This window comes from Giraffa tippelskirchi, chromosome 8 (assembly GCF_054371585.1).
Source record: "Giraffa tippelskirchi isolate mGirTip1 chromosome 8, T2T-mGirTip1v1.2.pri, whole genome shotgun sequence".
Lineage (NCBI taxonomy): Eukaryota > Metazoa > Chordata > Mammalia > Artiodactyla > Giraffidae > Giraffa > Giraffa tippelskirchi.
The window spans coordinates 125,062,356-125,084,378 of NC_137282.1; the positions used below are offsets into that span (position 1 = coordinate 125,062,356).

Genomic DNA, 22,023 nt, shown 5'->3' on the forward strand with positions numbered 1-22,023 from the left:
GAGTACCGGAGAGGGGTGCCATTGCCTTCTCCAAATAACAGAGCAATGGGCCCTTAAAAATCAGTATCACAAGTGTACAACTCCGACCCAACAGAGTAGTCTGAGGACAGCGCCTGCCACACCACACTCATCTCTGGCCCCAGCATCAGCTATCAAGGAGTCTATTTTTAATACCCCCTCACCAAATTTATTTATACTTCAGCTTACTGCATTCTTATCAGATACAAAGCAACCAAAACCTGAAAGGCCATACAATGTCCAGACCAGTGCTGAGAGGCACGATGGCGAAGCACATACTAACAATCGAGAGATTCTGATAAGTAAATTCTATTTGTCAAATTTATAACAGAAATTAAATTATTTTTATGTTTTTCTATGCTTTTCCTTAAGCACTCAAAGATTAAAACCATGAGCCAATCATTAAATCACCTCACTTTTTAGGTCAAAAGATATATATACATACAACTGATCTGGGATCTCTGAAAATGGCTCCTTAGGAGAAAGGTGAGTACACCTCAAGGATAACATGAATGTACAGGGAGTGCCCAGTTACTCCCACCACTCTGCACCTACTGCACAGCACTGGAGGGAGGGCTCCCACCACTGAAATCACAGTTTTCTCCAACAATATGAATAAGCATTGCAAGAACAAGTGCAGCCCTGCTCTCACTGGGGGTCTGTGGCAGCAGCAGGCCTAGGAATGCAGAGACCACGATTAATATCTGCTTGGGAGGATCCAATTTGGTTTTAGAAAAATCCAATTCTGGTTTTATTTTTTACGGGCCTTGTCTCTAATTGTTGACTATGCATCCAACTTCAGCTTCCTTTTAAACATTTAAAAATATAACAGTACTTTTCACAAGTTCAAAAACAGACATGCTTATTTAAACACATCCTCCTGTTATTTCTTTTCTTTATCAGGCTCTTGTCTGTGGTTCTGGGTGAAGAGCTGCAGTGTGGCCAAGGCTGGTCGTGAGAGCTCTTGGGAGGCCATCTGGGGACAACTTACCGATGCTGACTGAGTCTTCCCAGTCTTCCAGCACTTCTGTGACAATGAGCACATAGACATACGTTCTGTGCTTCCTTTCCTGGTTCTGAAGGGCAAAAAGAGAGGGACAGAGAGTTTTTCCTTAGAGAGCTGAGATTACATAAATGAAACAGACTCTAGTGCATATGTCCAGAGAGCTCAGATCCAAGGACTCCTTTTACTTTTGTCGTCCGACAATCAGATATGGAATAGCGCCAGCTGGCCTACTTAAAACATGCCGCGCTTGAATCAGAGGGTGAGCTCTTTGGCTGGGCTTCCAAAGCCAAGGCTTTACCCTGGTTTTTCCTTCTTCTTCCCCAAAGAGCAACTTCTCAAAAATACTGAGAAAAGGATCAGGGACCTCTTGAGAAAAAGGTATGAAGCACATTTAACTAGCTAGCACAGAAGAAAGATAAGAGACTGTGATGGGTGGGGGACCCATTCACGCAAGCAAGCTGATTACCTCACACATGGCCCCTCCTATTAGCCCCGCTCATCTTTATCCCCTGATTTCTGACTTTCTCCAAATCCCTACTCCAGCCTAAGTGCTTGTTGGTCTCTTCTGCTGCAGCTGCTCATTTCCTATTTCTCCTGTCTCCTCCTCACTTATCTACCCCTTCTCACATCTTGGGAGGAGAAGAAGAGAGGTAGAGATGGGAAAAACAATTCTTACAAATAATTCTACCTGTACGGAGGAGATTAATGGGATTTTTAAAAAGGGAGCACGGTATTCTCTCCCAGTGCTGCACTGTTTTGAAAACTTGGTGACACAAAGATGGCATCTTTCCCAGATGAAGACTGCGATGGGGACTTCTGTGGCGGCCCAGTGGTTAAGACTCTGAACTCCCAGTGCAGGGGGTACAGGCTCGATCCCTGATTGGGGAACTAAGATCTCACATGGCCAAAAGAAAATTAAAAAAAAAAAAAAAAGACAGCAATGGACAGTGTTTATGTCCCCGCTAACCCCACCCCAATTTCATGTTGAAATCCTAACCCCCAAGGTAATGGTATCAGGAAGTGGGGACAGTGGAAGGTTACTGGGTTATGACAGATGACCCTTATGAATGGAATTAGTGTTCTTATAAAAGAGACCCTAGAGATGTTTGGTCCTTTCTCTGCCATGCGAGAACACAGAGAAACAGCTGTCTATGAACCAGGAAGGGGGTCCTCACCAGACGCTGAATCTGCCTGCACCTTTATCTTGGACTTCCTAGGAATCAATTTCTATTGTTTATAAGCCACCCTATTTCTGATATCTTTATTACAGAAGTCTGAACAGTCTAAGGTCAAGATATATGTGGTTATTAATATAATACCAATTGCACCAAAGATTTTAACAGACTTACCTCAAAAATTCCAACTAATCTTCCCAATGTCCCTTTTACTCCAGCCTGAAAAAGAAAAAAGAAAAATTTGTGTACTGACATTGCTTACACTGCTGGTCTCATTCTGAATCTTCTCAACTAATTTATAAAACAGAAGTAAATTGTAAAACAGAAGTAAAAAGCAAGAGGACACAGCTCAGGTGGACTCCAGGTCTGTGGGAGTCGTAACAGCGTGTTCTCCGTGTCACAGACTGGAAAGAGCGGGATATGCTCTGGGGAGAAAGTCCTCCTCTCCTCTCCAGGTCTCTCACCACTGCAAAACTGGCCAAACAGAGCAAGACAATCAAGGCCACAGCCATACCAAAGATATTCTGAGGTAGGAATTACTTCGGTCATTTACCCCTTCATTCACCAATATAAACAGAATGCCTAATCTGAGCCAGACAGTGGTGCAGATGCCAGAGGCACAGTGATGAATAGGCTAGAACTCAAGTTGCATGAGAATAAGACCCTTATCTGACTTGTTCTTGGCTGTCTGTACACTGTATGCCCAAAACAGAGCTCAGTACCCAGCAGGAGCACAGTAACGCGGTAAGTCAACAAAAACATAGTCTGGTAATTCTGCTAAGTCACCAGTTTTATGACAGGAATGCACAGAGCATGTGATAGAGAATGAGGGGGAGAGGGCAACAGTGGTTACACAGTGGTTAGGCTTCTGTAGTAAATACAATGTTTATCCCATCAGTCTTTTGTTTTTTTTTTTTTTTTTAAGATCTGTGTCTTTCTGATGCATTATAGGTGAACTTTTCAATATATTCCAATTTACTAATTTACTTTTCAACCATATCCTGGATAAAGTTATCCATTTCTAGTCCATTTTTTATTTGATATTTTTCATATCTATGAATAGCTACTTGTTTCCATTAGGGACGCCTTTGTTTCCAAGGTTTTTTTTGTTCTTTCAAAATAGAAGTTATTCCTTTATTTTGAGTATCCTGAACATATTTAAGTTCTTTATCAGGTCATGCTATAGCATTCATTGCATCTGAAGTTAATAAATAATTCACGTTCCAACTGGTGAAGGGCTTATTTGTGATGCTGCTGTCAGAGGCTCTCCAGAGCGACTATTTAGGGCTCCTTCTCCAAGGGCACACAGGGAACACTGCAGAAACAGCCCCATCCGGTACTGTGCGCGGTGGCTGTGTCCTCTCCCTACCTGGGCCCATATCCTGCTATGTGTCGGCTCCTGGTGTCCTCTCCATCAGGCACCCGACCTCCCCCTACTCCAAGGCTTCAACCGCCAGCCACCCAGGGCCACGCAGGCTGCACCTTTCCTCCGCTCCTCTGCACTTCCGCTCTGTTTCTCGTCTATGGAGGCATCCACTTTGCTTTTGGGTCAGGCTGTGTCTTTTTAGCTTTTTGGAAATGCATGGGGGATGCAGTAACATGTTTTTTACTATAACTGCCAGGTTATTTTGTACAATACATTAAAAAAAATAAGGCAAATATACTTTCTAAAGACAGCAGGTGCTCAGTATGTTTGTACAGAATGAACAAAAATTTTAAATAAATTCTCCAAAAGTTCTTTAGAGATATTTAATAATAGAAACAATAGAAGCCAATTTAAAGGCCTAGATTCCTGGGTGAGCTATATTTTGAAATTAATTTTTGCTAATTATCTGTCAATGAATTATTTTCCTTTCTCTTGCCAACATGCTTGTTTCTTTCTCCATTCTTTTCCCCATGTGGCTTTTGGTCTACTTGAATGCAAACGTGTACCTTTTCTTATTTAAATTGCTTTTCTACATTTTCAGAAATAACTGCACTCCACAGCCAGCTAAGACTAGCTAGGCTGGACTGCATGAATTAACCAATGAAGCTGCCTGAACAAGTGGGACGAGCTGGCAGGCTATGCTCATCTGGAACGCCAGCGCTGGTCTCGGGTCCACCCAGACACACTCAGATCCACTCCTGAGAGGTGTCACCTGTGCTTCTGCCACAGTGACGGGGCTCGGGAGCAGAGCTGCCAGGCTTCGGGAGAGGGAGGCCCAAGGCAGGCTGGGAGAGAGGGCAGCACAAGGACGATTCCTAGAGGTTCACAGAACATCATTCACATTTCTCTTCTGCAAAGTGGAAAAGAGTTCTCTTCAGCAGTCACTGTTCAACTATTTATACTTCTTAACAAAAACAAAGTACAGAAAAGGAAATACTCCCCAAATTTTAAGGGCATAAATCATCTTAATATTATGACAATACATATAATTTATTTAAAACTTTTAATTATAGTAATTTCTGCATCCAACACCAACATGTTTCTATGATTTACTCTGTGTTAGCAGCAGTTGGGAAAAATATAAAAGCATTTTTTTCTTAATGAAATAGATGCATTTTTACAGTCTAACGTAAATCAAATAATGCTGTCATCTGTACACTGAAATTCAGTGGCACATATTTTCACTTCTAATTAGTCTAATTAATTACTTCAAAATCAACAACAGTTTTATTTGTTCCTTAAATGTTTCTTTCAAGTTTTACTCTAATACTCGGGAGATCTACTTGGGGGAATTGTATCTAAGGTGATTCTACCATATCTACAGTATTATCTACAGTAAAAGCAAAGAAATGTTCCTATATTTATCACAGTTTTTAAAATTTGGCTTTAGCAGTTTTCTCAAGAGGAGGCTCTTCTTTTGTAACAACAGGATTCTGGTTCTTTAAAACCACAGTGCTAGTAAGAAGATTCCTCAGAGGCAAAAGTTCTTTGAGACAGTGTTTACTGTAACCATTTTACTTTTTCACAACCTTCCACAGTCCCACTTTCATATCCTAGTTCTCTCTCAAATGCTGCCACGAGCAACTGGACAGAGATATTTTTATCTCTCACATGATTCTTGCACGCAGGTCAGGATAGGTGTCAGGATCACATCTGACAGATATTTGGCTCAGACATTTGGGGATAAGACTTGATTCAGGGTATATGTAAGCTTGGTCCAGTCACAGTGCTGGTATAGCCTGTTTTTCTCATAATCATATGAAAGCAGTTACAATTTCAATCGGTACTGTCAAAAGCCCCTAATCCAGAGAAGTCTTTATTTAAAAGCCTATCTTAGCCAGTAGTAAGAATTCCAAATAAAGTAGCCTCTGCCCTTCATTATTCAACCACATGCAGGTGAGTGGTCTCTTGAACTTCAAAGTATACAATATCAATTCTAACACTGGAAGTCTAGTTAACATAAATTAATTGAGCAACAGCCTACTTTTTAAAAAGGAAAAGAATACAAATGTCTTTTTCCTTTGGCAGCGTTTTACTGGGATTGGAAATACTTATTGGAAAGGGCTGGAATGACAAGGGACACTCCAGTGTCTTGTCCTTCCCTCAGTCTCCAGGGGGTGTACTTGAGGCCCAGGCAGAGGAACTGACGTGCTGGGCCTTTGAAGTGTACATTCTGCATGTGCACACTCAGTCCTGTCCGACTCTTCGTGACCCCAGGGACTGCAGCCCTCCAGGCAAGAATACTGGAGTGGGCTGCCACTTCCTCCTCCCGGGACCTTCCGGACCCAGGGATTGAACTGGCGTCTCCTGTGTCTCCTGCGCTGCAGGTGGATTCTTTACCATGGAGCCATTGAGAAGCTTCCCTCGATGGGCCTTTGAACCTCCCCTAAAATGGTGGCCCACCACAAAGATCCCTGGCTTCGTGCTTAGTTTGGATGGGCATAAAGTGGACCATCACCTTCTGAAACCAATTTTTCACACTCAGGAGGACTCTGTGGCAGACAGATGGCTATCTAGCCCACAAGCATTCTCCCTTCCTCCCTGCTACCAGGAAGACCCAGATTCTGTTCAGGTGAGAGCTCTGGCACACCTGAACCACAAAGGGAGGTCTGCTGCCCTCTGCAGTGACCGGTTTAGGGGTACCGTGTGTGACCCAATTCTGGGTCAATGGTTCCTGAAAGGAATGTTTCTCAGAGGCTTCTGGGAAAGATATCCCATCATGATAAGAAGAGCTGTACAAAAAGAAACCCTTTACCTCCCTGCTTGTCAGGTGGGGATCTGAAACTTGGAGCTGCAACCGTCATCTTGTGATTGTAAGGGAAAGGCCTAGAAAATCAATGAGAAGTGAACCAAAGTCCTGATCCCTGAGCTGCTGGAGCAACAGGGTAATGGCCAACCCCGAGACCTCTTACATCAGGAAAATAACTGTTGCTGTTAAAGCCACTTTTAGTCAGGTGTGCTGGAACCTGTATCTGAAAGCTTTCTGCTACTCCCCTTGATTTCAAAGGCAGCTCTCTGAGGAAAACTGCATATTCCCAATGAAAAATTCCGAACTCTCAGGGAGCTGTAGTATAAAATCTTCCTCTATCAAAAGCAATAAGCCCAGGCCTAAAAGGAGTTCAGGGCAACAAATCTAATGCAAATGTCTGCATGAGGAAACCTATGAACAAAAATACATGGTCTTCAATACATATACCTTTCTGGTATCCACCAGACTTAGCAAGTACAGAAGAAAAGAAACACAGTGAAGACAGATGAAGTAGATGAGAAGCCAGTATAAGTCCAGTGAAATTTCAACCCATTTTTTAATTTTGCTTTTTAAATGAAACACTTCAAATATCAAAAAAGTAAAGAAAATAATGAAACAAACATTCAGGTAGTTGTAACTTTATTCTTCTACATAAATTTCAAAAATCAGTTTCTCAGATCTTTTGAAAAATTCCTGGGAGATATTTATTTTTGGATTAATTTGAGAAAAACACAAACTTTACAATATTTAGTTTCTTCATTCAAGAATAGACCATCTCTATCCATTTATTTGTCTTTTAAAATCCTTTAACGAAGATTTATTATTTTTATTGTAAAGATCCTGCACTCTATTAGCAAGGTATTTCAGTTTTAGTATATTTCTGTTGCTATTGTGAATAATACATATCTTTACAAGTTACATATTTTCCAGTTGATTACCACTTGTTTAAAGAACACTGCTGGTTTCTGCATATCGATCTTTGGTTTTGGTTCTACCTGCTCACTGCTACCAGCCCATCTCCCTCCAGCCCCCTCATGCATATGTGCTCAGTCATGTGACCCTACGGACTGCAACCCACCAGGCTCTTCTGTCCAAGGAATTTTCCAGGCAAAAATACTGCAATGGGTTGCCATTTCCTTCTCCTGTCTTGAAACTGTTAAAAATGTTTTTATTAGTTCTACTAGTTTCTGTTGTGTTTCTTTGGTTTTTCATAATTAATGATCAGACCATCTGCAAATAATGGTAATTTGCTTCTTCCTTTTGACTCTTTATTTTTGTCTTACTGCAGTGGCTAGGACCACTGTTCAATAATAAATGGCACCATGATAGCAATCGTAATTGTCTTATTCCTGTCTGCCATGGGGGATGCTTTGAAAATTTCAAAAATATGTTTGCTGGAGGTTTTATTAGATACTCTATCAAGTTAAGGAAATTCCTTTTATGTTCGCTTACAGCTTTTAAGATGAAAGGGTACTGAATTTTAATAAGCAATTTTTCTTCATTGACTGGTATGATTTTATCTATTTTAATCTCAATGAAATAAATTACATAAACATATTTTCCAAGATTGAACTATCCATGTACTCTTGGGATAACCCAGTTGTGTGATACTTTGACAAAGCATTAGATTCTATCTGCAGTTATTTCACTTAGGATTTTTGCATCCATGTTCATAGGTGAGAACTGACTCTTCTTTCTCTTTTTAAGTATCAAGATTAGGGCTCAGACCATAGCAAACTATGGCCCATGGGCCAAATCTGTCCTACCACTGGTTTCTGTAAATTAAGTTTTACTGGAACATAGCCATGCTAATTCATTTAAGTGCTGTCTATGAGAGTGTTCACATTGTAACAACAGAGTCATATTTGTGAGAGAGACCATATGGCTTCTATACCTAGTTATTATCTGGCCCTTTATAGAGAAAGTGTGCTGCTTGCTGAAATAAAATTATACTGACCTTACAAGAGGTGTGTAGTTATCCTTTCTCTAGAACAGTTCAAGATAAGAATATATATTTTTGGAAATTTTGGTAAAATCCCATCTAGTCTAATCTTGTGATCTTTCTGTTGGAGAGAGGGGGTAAGTACCACTTAATTTCTATAAGCATTAATGATCTACATATAGGCTTTCTAATTTTTCTTAAGTAAATTTGAGCTTTTTTCCCTAGAAAATTTTTATCAAGGTTTTCAAAATTTTTTATTTGCAGCTTTTCATGGCATTCTCTTAATTTAAGTCTCTGTTATATCTGTGGTTATTTTCTTTTTTATTCCTTATATATTTGTTGTCTTCTCTCTTGTATCCTTTATGGGTTCAGTGAGAGGTTTGTCTATTTTATTAGATAAATAAAAATGACCCACTTTTGGTTCTGTTGATCATTTTTCTTTTCCCCTACTAATTTCTGCCCTTTTCCTTGTTATTTTCATCCTTTTGCTTTGAGAGTACCCTGTTATTTTTCTGCTAGTTTTTTGAACTGACTGGTTAGCTTATTTAATGTCTATTTTTTTTCCTAATAAAATCATCTAGGGCTCAAAGTGAATGAGTTGCATCCTGTAAGTAATGGTAGGAGGTACTTTCATAACTGTCTAGCTCTATTTGCTTACTAGTTTTGAACTGTGATTTGTGCTTTAACTCAAGGATTGTTTAGAACTTTTTCTTTTTTCTGTTTCCAAATGTTTCTCTCTGTTAAGCTGGCTCTGTTGATTTCTAATTTTACTGCAGTGTGTCACAGTATATACAGTCTATATTATTGATGTGGGATTTTCAATATTTTTTTTATGGCTTAACATAAAAAGTGTTTTTTTTAAAAAATAATCTTTCATGTGTGCCTAAAAACTTACACACTCTTTGTCAAATACAAGGTTACTCCTCAATATGTGGCATTTGATCAACCTTGTTAACTGTGCTACTCAATCCTTTTTTTGGTCACTTTTTCTATCAGTTTCTAAAGGAGATGTTTTAAAGTCTTCAATATGGCTATAGATTTGTCAGCTTTTCCTCACAACTCTGTCAATTCTGCTTTATGCAGATGAAGTTTGCCAGATGCACACAAGTTCATGATCGCTCTCTTGTCTTGATAAATTGTTCCTTTTATTTTTAAAGGTTCCTCTTGTCCCTTTAATGTTTTTCACCTAAATTCTATTTTGCATGATACTACAATTACTATCCCAGTTTTCTTTTGGTTAGTATTTGCCTAATATACCTTTTTCCAGCCCTTCATTCTTAGTCTATCCTAAAGGAGATCAGTCCTGGGTGTTCACTGGAAGGACTGATGTTGAAACTGAAACTCCAATCCTTTGGTCACCTGATGCGAAGAGCTGACTCATTGGAAAAGACCCTGATGCTGGGAAAGATTGAGGGCAGGAAGAGAAGGGGACGACAGAGGATGAGATGGTTGGATGGCATCACCGACTGCATGGACATGAGTTCGGGTGGACTCCGGGAGTTGGTGATGGACAGGGAGGCCTGGCGTGCTGCAGTTCATGGGGTCGCAAAGAGTCGGACACGACTGAGCAACTGAACTGAACTGAGCTGATTCTTAGTCATTCAGTATCACTATGTTTGAAAACAACATATGGTTAAGTTCTATTTTCTTTTTAATTGTAGTATGTGTCTATTAATATTAAGTTACATTTATTGTGATTTAACCTGGAAATTTATCTTTAATACTGAGCCACATGGGGTCTCTTGGATAGGAGTTAGAATCTTTAAATTTACTTCCTATGTAGTAACGTAGAATCTTCAAATTTACTTCTTCTGCATTAGGCAGTTTGCATTTGTTAAGTTCACTGAATCAAGAGGAAGCTGTTAAGTGGCACTTTAGTCAGATAAGTCAGACCTGTCCAGGTCCAGTGGCTGTTCGTAGTTTAAAGACTGCAGAGTCTCTAGAGGCAAGGATTGCATTTAGTATTTGCTGGAGCCACTGTGAATTGTATTGGAGTCAACGGTACATACTTCCTAATGACTAAAAATCCTTTCCTGGAATGTGGAGCTGGATGGGAAAGCAAATACAACTGTTTTGGAAGAGTCATCTGGAATTAATTCATTTAGCAGAAGGCAACTGGCTCCTATCCCAGTAACTGAGTCTCCACTGAGGTTCCAACACAGACCTGCTCAAATACAGTGCAATGTTCTCTAACTTGGCAGATTCTAATCTCTACATCAAACCACTGAATTAACTATTCATCAATGAGTAGCATTCAATTATGTGTGACAATGTAAACAGAGAAATTAAGTAAAAAGATATATATTTTTTTAAATTCCAATTTTTAAAAACAGTGGTTGAAGGATAATTTAGGAGTAGTTATTAGCAGTAAGAGAGCTAAACTTTACATCAGGCTCTCCTAGTAAGCCTAAAAAATAAATAATAAATAAAATATCAATTCCTTGATTAAAAAGTGATTTGATTAAAAAGTTATTCTTTTAAAAAGCTGCTAGTGTTTAATATAAATTATAAATAAACCCACTTCTTACCAAAAGGGCTCACCAAATAGGAGATATTTCTGAGTTCCAACAATAAGGAGGAAAGTTTTCAAGTGTTTACATGGGGGGAATATTTTTGTGATACTAGACTTTTCCTCTATAACACCCAACACCTGAAGTTGAGAGTCTTGAGGAAAAGGATTATTCAAGGAGTCTAATAATTTCTTAACCATTCATGTGTGAAGAAAAAATTTTTTTCAACTATGTAATCATAATCACTCTTGTACTTTTCTTATAAATAATTACCCAATGGTTGCCTATAGTCTTCATTATAACTCACCACCAAAGGTAAAAGATTGAATTGAAACATTTGGTAGGTGTTATAGTAACAAATGATGCTTTCATTTTTTGGAAGTCCAAGTTTGCTCTCTTGGTCTTTGCAAGGGCAGAGGTAGACAAGAAACCAGGTTTCAAAGCATGCTCTGGAGCACTGTCATTGGCCAATAAGTAATCAGTCAACCAATAACACATGAGAAAAAAGGACACAAGAAAGAACACATTTATGATGGGGTGGGGAGAGAAAGGGAAAATATTGCTGTGATTAATGAAAGCAATAAAAATTACTGGTCTTAAATGTAAATATTCTTGATACGACTGTTATCAATATAACAGATGATAACTTTTTATATTTTTAAGAACAGTATCTTATCAATAATGATAATCTATACATAAAGTTACAAACTGAAACAAATGAGAATTAGGCAGTAAGAAGATATACATTTTAGACTGGGGTATGTGTGTGTTGAGTAGACTGTTTTGTTTGGTTAGAAAAATAAGTATCTGTTCAAATGTGTTATTTAAAAGTAAAGGAGACTTCTAGTTTCTGGTCCAGCATATATAAGGAGCCTAGAAGGTCTCATGCTGTCATAACAACAAATAAAAAGCTGAACAAACTCTTCTTAGGTTTATTAGAAAAGTGAAGCCACAGGGCAAGTCACTGCCCTCAAATCAGAGACAGATCCGAGAATCTCAACTTAGGAGAGCAGAGACCACCAAGGGAAGGAGTTCGGGGTCGAGTGGGAGAAAGCTGAACTGTAGCTGATGGACCACGGAAGGTGCGAGGACAAGCCTGAACTCCTTTGGGGTGGGGGGCGGCCACGCATGTGTGGTTTTAACTCCAGGAGCTGCACCCAGTTTTCATACTGAATACTGGAAAAAAATTCACTCCTGCTTCTGGAGAGGAGAAAAATAGCCAATTTTAAATACTCCATAACATTCTGTTCTTCTTAAACAAAGATTGCTTGCTGGAGAAACTATTTTACATAACCTATTGGGGTTTTATCAGAGTCTATCCAACCTGGGAGAAGTGAAATACTCAATTCCAGTTCCTTCATCCATCCTCTCTCATCTTAAGAGGGAGTGGGGGACAAGGAGCTGGAACTACTGAGAAGCACTTGTGAAGTTCATAGCCCGGGGACACAGGCTCACTGGAAGACCGAGGCCTAATCACAGGACTGCAGAATGCACATCTCACATGTACTACTGAAGGCCCATGACTACAGTTCCTTGTATCCAGTCATCATGCTCAGCTTTCAACAAAAAATTACTCTTACTAAACGGAAAAAACATTTTGAAGACACATAAAAGCATTAGAAGCAGGCTTAGATATGGCAGGGAAGCTAAAATTATCAGGCCATGAAAAAACAACCATGACTGACAATAGCATTGAAACATGTATATTATCATATGTGAAACAGAACACCATTCCATGTTCAATGCACGAGACAAATGCTCAGGGCTGGGGCAATGGGATGACCCAGAGGGATGGGATGGGGAGGGAGGTGGGAGGGGGGTTCAGGATGGGGAACACATGTAAACCCAGGGCTGATTCATGTCAATGTATGGCAAAAACTACTACAATATTGTAAAGTAATTAGCCCCCAACTAAAATAAATAAATTTATTAAAACAACAACAACAACAACCATGATTAATATGCCAAAGATTCTAATGGAAAAAGTAAGAAACAATGGGCAATACAAGCAGAGAGGCAGAAATTATAAGAATGAATAAAAAAATAATGCTCTAGATCAAACACACTGTCAATAGAAAGGAAGAACATTACTGATGGGCTCATTAGCAGACTAGACATGGCTGAGAAAAGAAACCTTGAACTTGAGGATTTGTCATTTGAAATTTTCAAAACTAAAATGCAAAGAGAAAAAATACTGGGGAAAAAAGCACACAGAACAGAAAGAATATCCAAGAACTGTGGGACAACTATAAAGCATATAACTCTTATAATGGGAATACCAGAAGAAAGATAAAGGAACAAAAGCAATATGTGAAGCAATAAGGACTGAGAATTTCCCAAAATTAATGTCAGACACAAAACCAGAGAACCAGAAAACTGAAACAAGTATACAAAAAGCTATACCTAGCTGGACATATTATATACAAACTGTAGAAAATCAAAGGAGAGAAAGTCTCAAAAGAAGCTGAAGGAGAATGGGAAACAGCTTACCTATAGAGGAACAAAATTAAGAATTATTTCAACTTCTCAAAAACCACACAAACGACGAGAAAGGAGTGAAATATTTAACATGTTGAAAGGGAAAAATACCATCAACCTAGGTATGGTATTCTTTAAAGTGAAGGTGAAATAAAAGGTTTCTCAAACAAACCAAAGTTGAATTTGTTGCCAATAGGAGGCCTGCCTTAAAAGAAATGTTAAAAGGAGTTCTTTGGCAAGAAGGAAAATGACAGAGGTCAGAAACTCTGATCAACATAAAGAAAGGAAGAATATTAGAGACAGAATGAGCAAAATAAAATCTTTATTTTTCTTACTCAGTTGAGCTAACAGATTGTTAAAAACAGTAACAGCAACAGTGTACTCAACTATGTAGGCACACGCAACCAGGTAAGCGAGCTGGGGGACAGCAACGGCAGGGGGATGGGGTAGGAGGCCTCTTCCAGGCGCTCGCCCAACGCCAGCAGTGGGACAGCGCCATCTGCAAGTGGACTTGGGGGGCTTCCCTGGTGGTCCAGTGGTTAAGAACCCGCGTTCCAATGCGGGGGACACCGGGTTTGATCCCTGGTCAGGGAACTAAGATCCCACATGCTGCAGAGCAACCAGGCCCATGCGCCACCACCAGAGAGCCCGTGTGCTGCAACTCCCGAGCCCATGAGCTCTAGACTCCATGGCCTGCAACAAAAGAACTCCACGCACCACGACAAAGACCTAGTGAGCCAAATTAAAAAAAAAAAAAAGGAAGAAAAGAAACTGGACTTGGATTAGTGGTGTATTACAAGCTCTAGGGCAATCACTAAAAAAGAAGCATAACTGTTATGCTAGGAAGGAGAGAAAATGGAATAATTTATTATTAAGTGCTCAACTGGAACCAGAAAAGGCAGAAAAAGAGTGGACAACAAAGAGATAAACAAAGAGAATAAGGGCAACAAATAGAAAACAGTATCAAACATAGCAGCTGTTAGTTCACGTGTATCAATAATCACTTTAAACATCAATGCCCTAAACATATCAATTAAAAGACAGGCTATCAGGGCAGACCAAAAAACAGTATGCTGTCTCCAAGAAACCCACTTTAAATATAAACACAAATACAGATTAAAAGTAAATGGATGAAGAAAGACCACATACTATGTTAACACAAATCAAATGAAAATATAAGTAGCTATACTAATTTCAGAGACAGCAGACTTCAGAGCAAGGAAAATTATTTATGTAATGATAAAGGAGTCAATTCTTCAAGAAGAGGGCAGAACGATCCTTAAAGTACATGCATCTAACACAAAGCATCAAAATATGCAAGGCAGAAACTGACAGTACTGCAAGAAGTAGATGAATCCATTATTACTGTTGGGAGACTTCAATACTCCTCTTCCAGAAATGGACAGATCAGCAGACAGAGGAGCAACCAGATATAATTGATACTTACAGACCACTTAATCCAATAATTGCAGAATACATTCTTCTAAATTTAACACAGTACATTACCAAGATAGACAACATTATGGGCCATAATTGACAACTTAACAAATTAAAAAGTATGTAAATTATACAATGTATGCTTTCAGATCACAATAGGATTATATGAGAAATCAGTAACAGGAAAGACTGTTGGAAAATCCAAAATGCTTGCAGATTCAACAATACAATTCTAAGTAACACACAGGTCAAAGAAGAAATCACAAGGAAATTTTTAAAAACTCTGAATTAAATGAACATAAACACACAACTTATAAAAATTTGTGGGATGCAACAAGAGTAGGCATAAAGGGTACTTTATAGCACTGAATGTGTGTATTAGATCTAAAACCAATAAACTAAGCTTTCACTTTAGGAACTAGAACGTGAAGTTGCTCAGTCGTGTCCAACTCTTTGCCACCCCGTGGACTATAGCCTACCAGGCTCCTCCATCCATGGGATTCTCCAGGCAAGAATACTGGAGTGGGTTGCCATTTCCTTCTCCTGGGGATCTTTCTGACCCAGGGATCAAACCCACGTCTCCCGCATTGTGGGCAGAGGCTTTACCCTCTAAGCCACCTGGAAAGCTTTCACTTTAGGAACTAGAAAATGAAGAGCAAATAAAATCCAACGAAAGCAAAAGAAAATAAGCAACAAAATTAGAGCAGAAATCAATGAATTTTAAAACAGAAGATCAATGGAGAAAAAAACAAAACTGTTTGTTTTTCCAAAGCTCATTCTTTGGAAAGATCAATACAATCAACAAGTTTCTAACAGGGGTAACCAAGGAAAAAGAAGACAAATTACTAATATCAAAAATTAAGTTGAGGACATCACTACAAATCCCATGGACATCAAAAGGATAATAAAGGAATAAATCAAGAAATACTATATCCACAATTCAATAACCTACATGAAATAGACTAATTCCTTGTAAGACACAATCTGCCAAAACTCACACAACAGACAACCTACCTATGCCTATAAGAGAAACTGAATAATTAGTAACTTTTCAACACAGAAAGCATCAGGCCCAGATGGATACACTGATGAATTCTACCAAACATTTAAGGAAGAAATCGTATCAATTCTCTTCCAGAAGATAGAAACAGCGAAAATACTTCCAAACTCATTCTATGAAGTCATCACTACCCTAATAACAAAACCAAAGACATTACAAGAAAAGTATAGGCAATATCGCTCATGAACACAGGTGTAATAAAAATCCTCTAAATATTAGAAGTGATATCTAACAATGTATGTTTAAAAAAAGTACACACCACAAGCAAGTGGGATTTACCTCATGTACGCAAGGCTTGTTCCATACAAAAATCAATTACTGTAATCTACCACATCAACAGGCTAAAGGAAGAAAAATCACGTAGTCTTATCAATAGATGCAGAAAAACCACATGGAAAAGTTCATCTGCTGCTGCTGCTAAGTCACTTCAGTCGTGGCCGACTCTGTGCGACCCCATAGACGGCAGCCCACCAGGCTCCACCGTCCCTGGGATTCTCCAGGCAAGAACATTGGAGTGGGTTGCCATTTCCTTCTCCAATGCGTGAAAGTGAAAAGTGAAAGTGAAGTCACTCAGTCATGTCTGACTCTCAGCGACCCCATGGACCGCAGCCTACCAGGCTCCGCCGTCCGTGGGATTTTCCAGGCAAGAGTACTGGAGTGGGGTGCCATTGCCTTCTCCGAAAGTTCATCTATTTATGATTAAAAAATCTCTAAGTAAATGAACTTGACAAAACTTGATAAAGAACATCCAAAAAACTCTACACTTAATATCAAAATGAGTGGTGAGAAACTAAAAGTCTTCCCACTAAGATCAGCAACAAGGAAAGGATGCTCCCTCCCACCATCCCTCTTCAACATTTTATTGGAAGTACTGGAATACAGCCCAGAATAATGAAAAATTAGAATCAAACTAAATGCTCACATGTGTTATATATTGTCTTGCAGTAATTACTCACATGTATATCTATTATCACAAAAAAAGTCCACAATATAATGAGCTACTGAAATGGGTAAACTCCAATATCATTTTTAAAAAGATAAACACATATTTATAGATGTATAAGCATGTATGAAAATTATTAAAATGTTAACAAAGGCTATCTTTAGGTGATGCAAATGTAAATGACATTTTGTTGTTTTACACTGGTTATTTGTTAAGGTTTCAATAACAGAGGTAAGTTATGTGATAAAGCAAGTATAGTATGGTGCTACTGGTCAGTCAGTTCAGTCGCTCTATCGTGTCCAACTCTTTGCGACCCCATGGACTGCAGCACACCAGGCTTCCCTGTCCATCACCAACTCCAGAAGCCTACTCAAACTCATCCTGTTGGTGATGCCATCCAACCATCTTATCCTCTGTTGTCCCCTTCTCCTCTCGCCTTCAATCTTTCCAGCATCAGGGTCTTTTCCAGTGAGTCAGTTCTTCTCATCAGGTGGCTAAAGTATTGGAGTTTCAACTTCAACATCAGTCCTTCCAATGAACATTCAGGACTGATTTCCTTTAGGATTGACTGGTTGGATCTCCTTGCAGTCCAAGGGGCTCTCAAGAATCTTCTCCAATACCACAGTTCAAAAGCATCAATTCTTCAGTGTTTAGCTTTATTTATGGTCCAACTCTTACATCCATACATGACCACTGGAAAAACCATAGCTTTGACTATGGTTTTTGTTGGCACTTTGTTGGCAAAGTAATGTCTCTGCTTTCTAATATGCTGTCTAGGTTGGTCATAGCTTTTCCTTCAAAGAGCAAGCATCTTTTAATTTCATGGCTGCAGTCACCATCTGCAGTGATTCTGGAGCCCCCCAAAATAAAGTCAGCCACTGTTTCCATTGTTTCCCCATCTATTTGCCATGAAGTGATGGGACCGGATGCCATGATCTTAGTTTTCTGAATGTTGAGTTTTAAGTCAACTTTTTCACTCTCCTCTTTCACTTTTATCAAGAGGATCTTTAGTTCCTCTTCACTTTCTGCCACAAGGGTGGTGTCATCTGCGTATCTGAGGTTATTGATATTTCTCTTGGCAATCTTGATTCCAGCTTGTGCTTCATTCAGCCCGACATTTCTCATGACGTACTCTGCATGTAAGTTAAATAAGTAAGGTGACAATATACAGCCTTGACGTACTCCTTTTCCTATTTGGAACCAGTCTGTTGTTCCATGTCCAGTTCTAACTGTTGCTTCTTGACCTGCATACAGATTTCTCGAGACAGGTCAGGTGGTCTCGTATTCCCATCTCTAAAAGAATTTTCTGGTTTGTTGTGATCCACACAGTCAAAGGCTTTAGCTTAATCAATAAAGCAAAAGTAGATGTTTTTCTGAAACTCTCTTGCTTTTTCGATGATCCAGTAGATAGATGTTGGCAGCTTGATCTCTGCTTCCTCTGCCTTTTCCAAAACCAGCTTGAACACCTGAAAGTTCATGGTTCATGTACTGTTGAAGTCTGGCTTGGAGATTTTTGAGCATACGTTGCTAGCGTGTGAGATGAGTACAATTGTGCGGTACTTTGAGCATTCTTCGGCATTGCCCTTCTTTGGGACTGCAATGAAAACTGACCTTTTCCAGTTCTGTGGCCACTGCTGAGTTTTTCAAATTTGCTGGCATATTGAGTGCAGCACTTGCATAGCATCATCTTTTAGGATCTGAAATAGCTCAGCTGGAATTCCATCACCTCCACTAGCTTTGTTCATAGCGATGCTTCCTAAGGCCCACTTGACTTCACATTCCAGGATGTCTGGCTCTAGGTGAGTGAGCACACCATCGTGTGTGCATGACTGCTCCTTAACAATAAAACAGCATTGAGAGCTCCGCACAGAAAGCCCCAATGGGCACAGAACCCTTCGTAGGAAAAAAGGCCTGTTAGGAAATATAAAAAATATTGCTTTATGAAACTGTTACTTAGTCTATATTTACTCACTATGTTTTTACTCTTAACGTATTTAGCCTATATAATGAAAGCATAATAGTTAGAAATTTATATAAATAAAAGTTTAGCTTTAATACAAATAATAAGACAATTGTTGATTTAACTGATGATTCTTACTTAGAGCTGACCTTCAGCTTGCTGTTCTATGACTTTATGGAACCACATTCTTTTCTGTTAAGCTCAAGGCGTAGAATAAATTGCTGAAAACAGGTTTTATCTTAAAACTTTCTATTGATGAATTCTTTCCTGCTGCGCCTGATGCAAAAATGTTCTGACCTATCAACCCTTGTCAATGGAGAGTCAGGAGATGTTAGCAGGCCCCCAAGCCAGAAGATGATGTAAACAAAATGAGGCTTTTTGTAACTAAAGACACGCAAACGGTTTCGATGAGGGTCAAAACTGCTGGCCCATTAAGCTGAATTGGTTTGCCCATTAAGCTGAATTGGTATGACTCTATACTTTACATTTGTTTCTATGTACCACTAAAAATATAAAAGCTGACTTAAAAACAATAAAGTTAGGAGACACTTGGAGACGCCAAGATTCGCTGTGTCTTCTTATTTCGCATTGCCGATGCCGTCCTTCCTGAGGGAACCCCTGGACCAGCTGGAGCTGGACTCCGGCAATCGTGATTATCTGGGTCGTGAAGATCTTTTTTGTATAGTTCTTCTGGGTATTCTTGCCACCTCTTCTTAATAGCTTCTGCTTCTGTTAGGTCCATACCATTTCTGTCCTTTATTGTGCTCATCTTTGCATGAAATGTTCCCTTGGTATCTCTAATTTTCTTGAAGAGGTCTCTAGTCTTTCCCATTCTATTGTTTTCCTCTATTTCTTTGCACTGATTGCTGAGGAAGGCTTTCTTCTCGCTCCTTGCTATTCTTTGGAACTCTGCATTCAAATGGGTATATCTTTCCTTTTCTCCTTTGCCTTTAGCTTCTCTTCTTTTCATAGCTATTTGTAAGCCCTCCTCAGACAGCCATTTTGCCTTTGTGCATTTCTTTTTCTTGGGGATGGTCTTGATCCCTGTCTCCTGTACAATGTCACAAACCTCCATCCATAGTTCTTCAGGCACTCTGTCTATCAGATCTAGTCCCTTGAATCTATTTGTCACTTCCACTGTATAATTGTAAGGGATTTGATTTAGGTCATACCTGAATGGTCTAGTGGTTTTCCCTACTTTCTTCAATTTAAGTCTGAATTTGGCAATAAGAAATTCATGATCTGAGCCACAGTCAGCTCCTGGTCTTGTTTTTGTTGACTGTATAGAGCTTCTCCATCTTTGGCTGCAAAGAATATAATCAATCTGATTTCAGTATTGACCATCTGGTGATGTCCACATAGAGTCTTCTCTTGTGTTGTTGGAAAAGGGTGCTTGCTATGACCAGTGTTTTCTCTTGGCAAAATCTGTTAGCCTTTGACCTGCTTCGTTTTGTACTCCAAGGTCAAATCTGCCTGTTACCCCAGGTAGCTCTTGACTTCGTACTTTTGCATTCCAGTCCCCTATGATGAAGAGGACATCTTTTTTGGGTGTTAGTTCTAGAAGGTCTTGTAGGTCTTCATAGAACCGTTCAGCTTCTTCAGCATTACTGGTCGGGGCATAGACTTGGATTACTGTGATATTGAATGGTTTGCCTTGGAAACGAACAGAGATCATTCTGTCGTTTTTGAGATTGCATCCAAGTAGCATCTTGTAGTGAGTATATCAGTTCAGTTCAGTCACTCAGTCGTGTCCGACTCTTTGCAACCCCGTGGACCGCAGCATGCCAGGCCTCCCTGTCCATCACCAACTCCCGGAGTTTACCCGAACTCATGTCCATTGAGTCAGTGATGCCATCCAACCATCTCATCCTCTGTCCTCTCCTTTTCCTCCCACCTTCAATCTTTCCCAGCATCAGGGTCTTTTCAAATGAATCAGTTCTGCACATCAAGTGGCCAAAGTATTGGAGTTTCAGCTTCAATATCAGTCCTTCCAGTGAACACTCGGCCTGATCTCCTTTTGGATGGACTGGGTTGGATCTCCTTGCAGTCCAGTAACTCTCAAGAGTCTTTTCCAACACCACAGTTCAAAAGCATCAATTCTTTAGCACTCAGCTTTCTTTATAGTCCAACTCTCACATCTATACATGACTACTGGAAAAACCATAGCCTTGACTAGACAGATCTTTGACACAGTCAATAAAACAGAAATAGATGTTTTTCTGGGACTCTCTTGCTTTTTCGATGATCCAGTGGATATTGGCAATTTGATCTCTGGTTCCTCTGCCTTTTCTAAAACCAGCTTGAACATCTGGAAGTTCAGGGTTCATGTATTGCTGAAGCTTCGCCTGGAGAATTTTGAGCATTATTTTACTAGAGTGTGAGATGAAAAAAAACAGTGCAGTTGTGCAGTAGTTTGAGCATTCTTTGGGGCACTGCCTTTCTTTGGGATTGGAATATGGATTTTACAATAAAATTCTTTCTGTGGCAATACATTGTAATAAAATAGTGGAGGGACTTCCCTGGTGGTCCAGAGGTTAAGAATCTGCCTAATGCAGGGGACACACATTTGATCCCTAGTCTGAGAAGATTCTGTATGCCTTGGGGCCACTAAGCCCATAAGCCAAAACTACTGAGCCCAAGCTCCACAAGAAGAACCCCATAATAAGAAGCCTGAGCACCTCAGTGAAAGTTCACGTTCAGCAATGAAGACCCAGCACAGCCAATAAATATATAAAATTTAAAAGTAATAAATAAAATTGAAAAATAAAACATCCCCCTTTCCGCTTTGATCTGACACCTCAAAAAACACAGAAAACTCCATAAGGTGGTGGCGGCAGCATGGTTTCAATCAGGTGAGCATTTTTTGAAAGCAACAACAAACCCAATGCCAAAAATATAAATCAAGTTTCTTTCCTAAATATATATTTAAAGCAACCTAAAATGCTTGTATAGTTCAATTACCTCACCAGCATCCTCCCAGTGAGAGCATCGGGAGAGGGAGGGGAAGAGATGAGGGATTCAATATGGTTGGCAGGCGCACGGGCTTTGGAATTCAACACTTCTGAGTGGTCAGGTCATGCTCTTCTGTGTGATTCAGATCAAATCACTCATCTTCTCCAGTAATAATAATAAGACCTAGTATTTGAGTTCTTACTTAAATGTCTACCTATGAAGCAGGTATTATCATGCTTCCTATGTTCCAGAAAAGAAACTGATAAATAATCTGCCAATGCCATGCAGTTAAGCAGCAGCACCAGGATTTGGACGTAAGTGTCTTTGACTCCACAGTCCGTGCACCCACCAACCATACTAATGCCCT

At 39.6% G+C, this 22,023-nt stretch overlaps 1 protein-coding gene and 1 long non-coding RNA gene across 3 annotated transcripts in view; both read right to left on the minus strand.

Annotated features, from left to right (window-relative positions):
- NUDT3 (nudix hydrolase 3) overlaps positions 1–22,023 on the minus strand; it is a 114,877-nt gene that overhangs the window by 12,673 nt on the left and 80,181 nt on the right. The window contains exons 3-4 of one of the 2 annotated variants that reach the window (XR_014062068.1): positions 2,374–2,418; positions 198–1,094 (exon numbers count right to left, since the gene is read on the minus strand). Coding sequence is in view for 1 of the 2 variants with exons in the window: in XM_081520022.1 (XP_081376148.1) it covers positions 1,010–1,094; positions 2,374–2,418 (130 nt within the window). In the remaining variant the exon portion in view is untranslated. The remainder of the gene's footprint in view (positions 1–197; positions 1,095–2,373; positions 2,419–22,023) is intronic. The other variant, XM_081520022.1, reaches the window with a different exon arrangement.
- LOC145517495 (uncharacterized) lies at positions 8,800–18,655 on the minus strand. The gene is made up of 2 exons (XR_014062071.1): positions 17,515–18,655; positions 8,800–9,714 (listed from the first exon to the last, which is right to left on the minus strand). It is a non-coding gene; the product is annotated as an uncharacterized LOC145517495 (long non-coding RNA).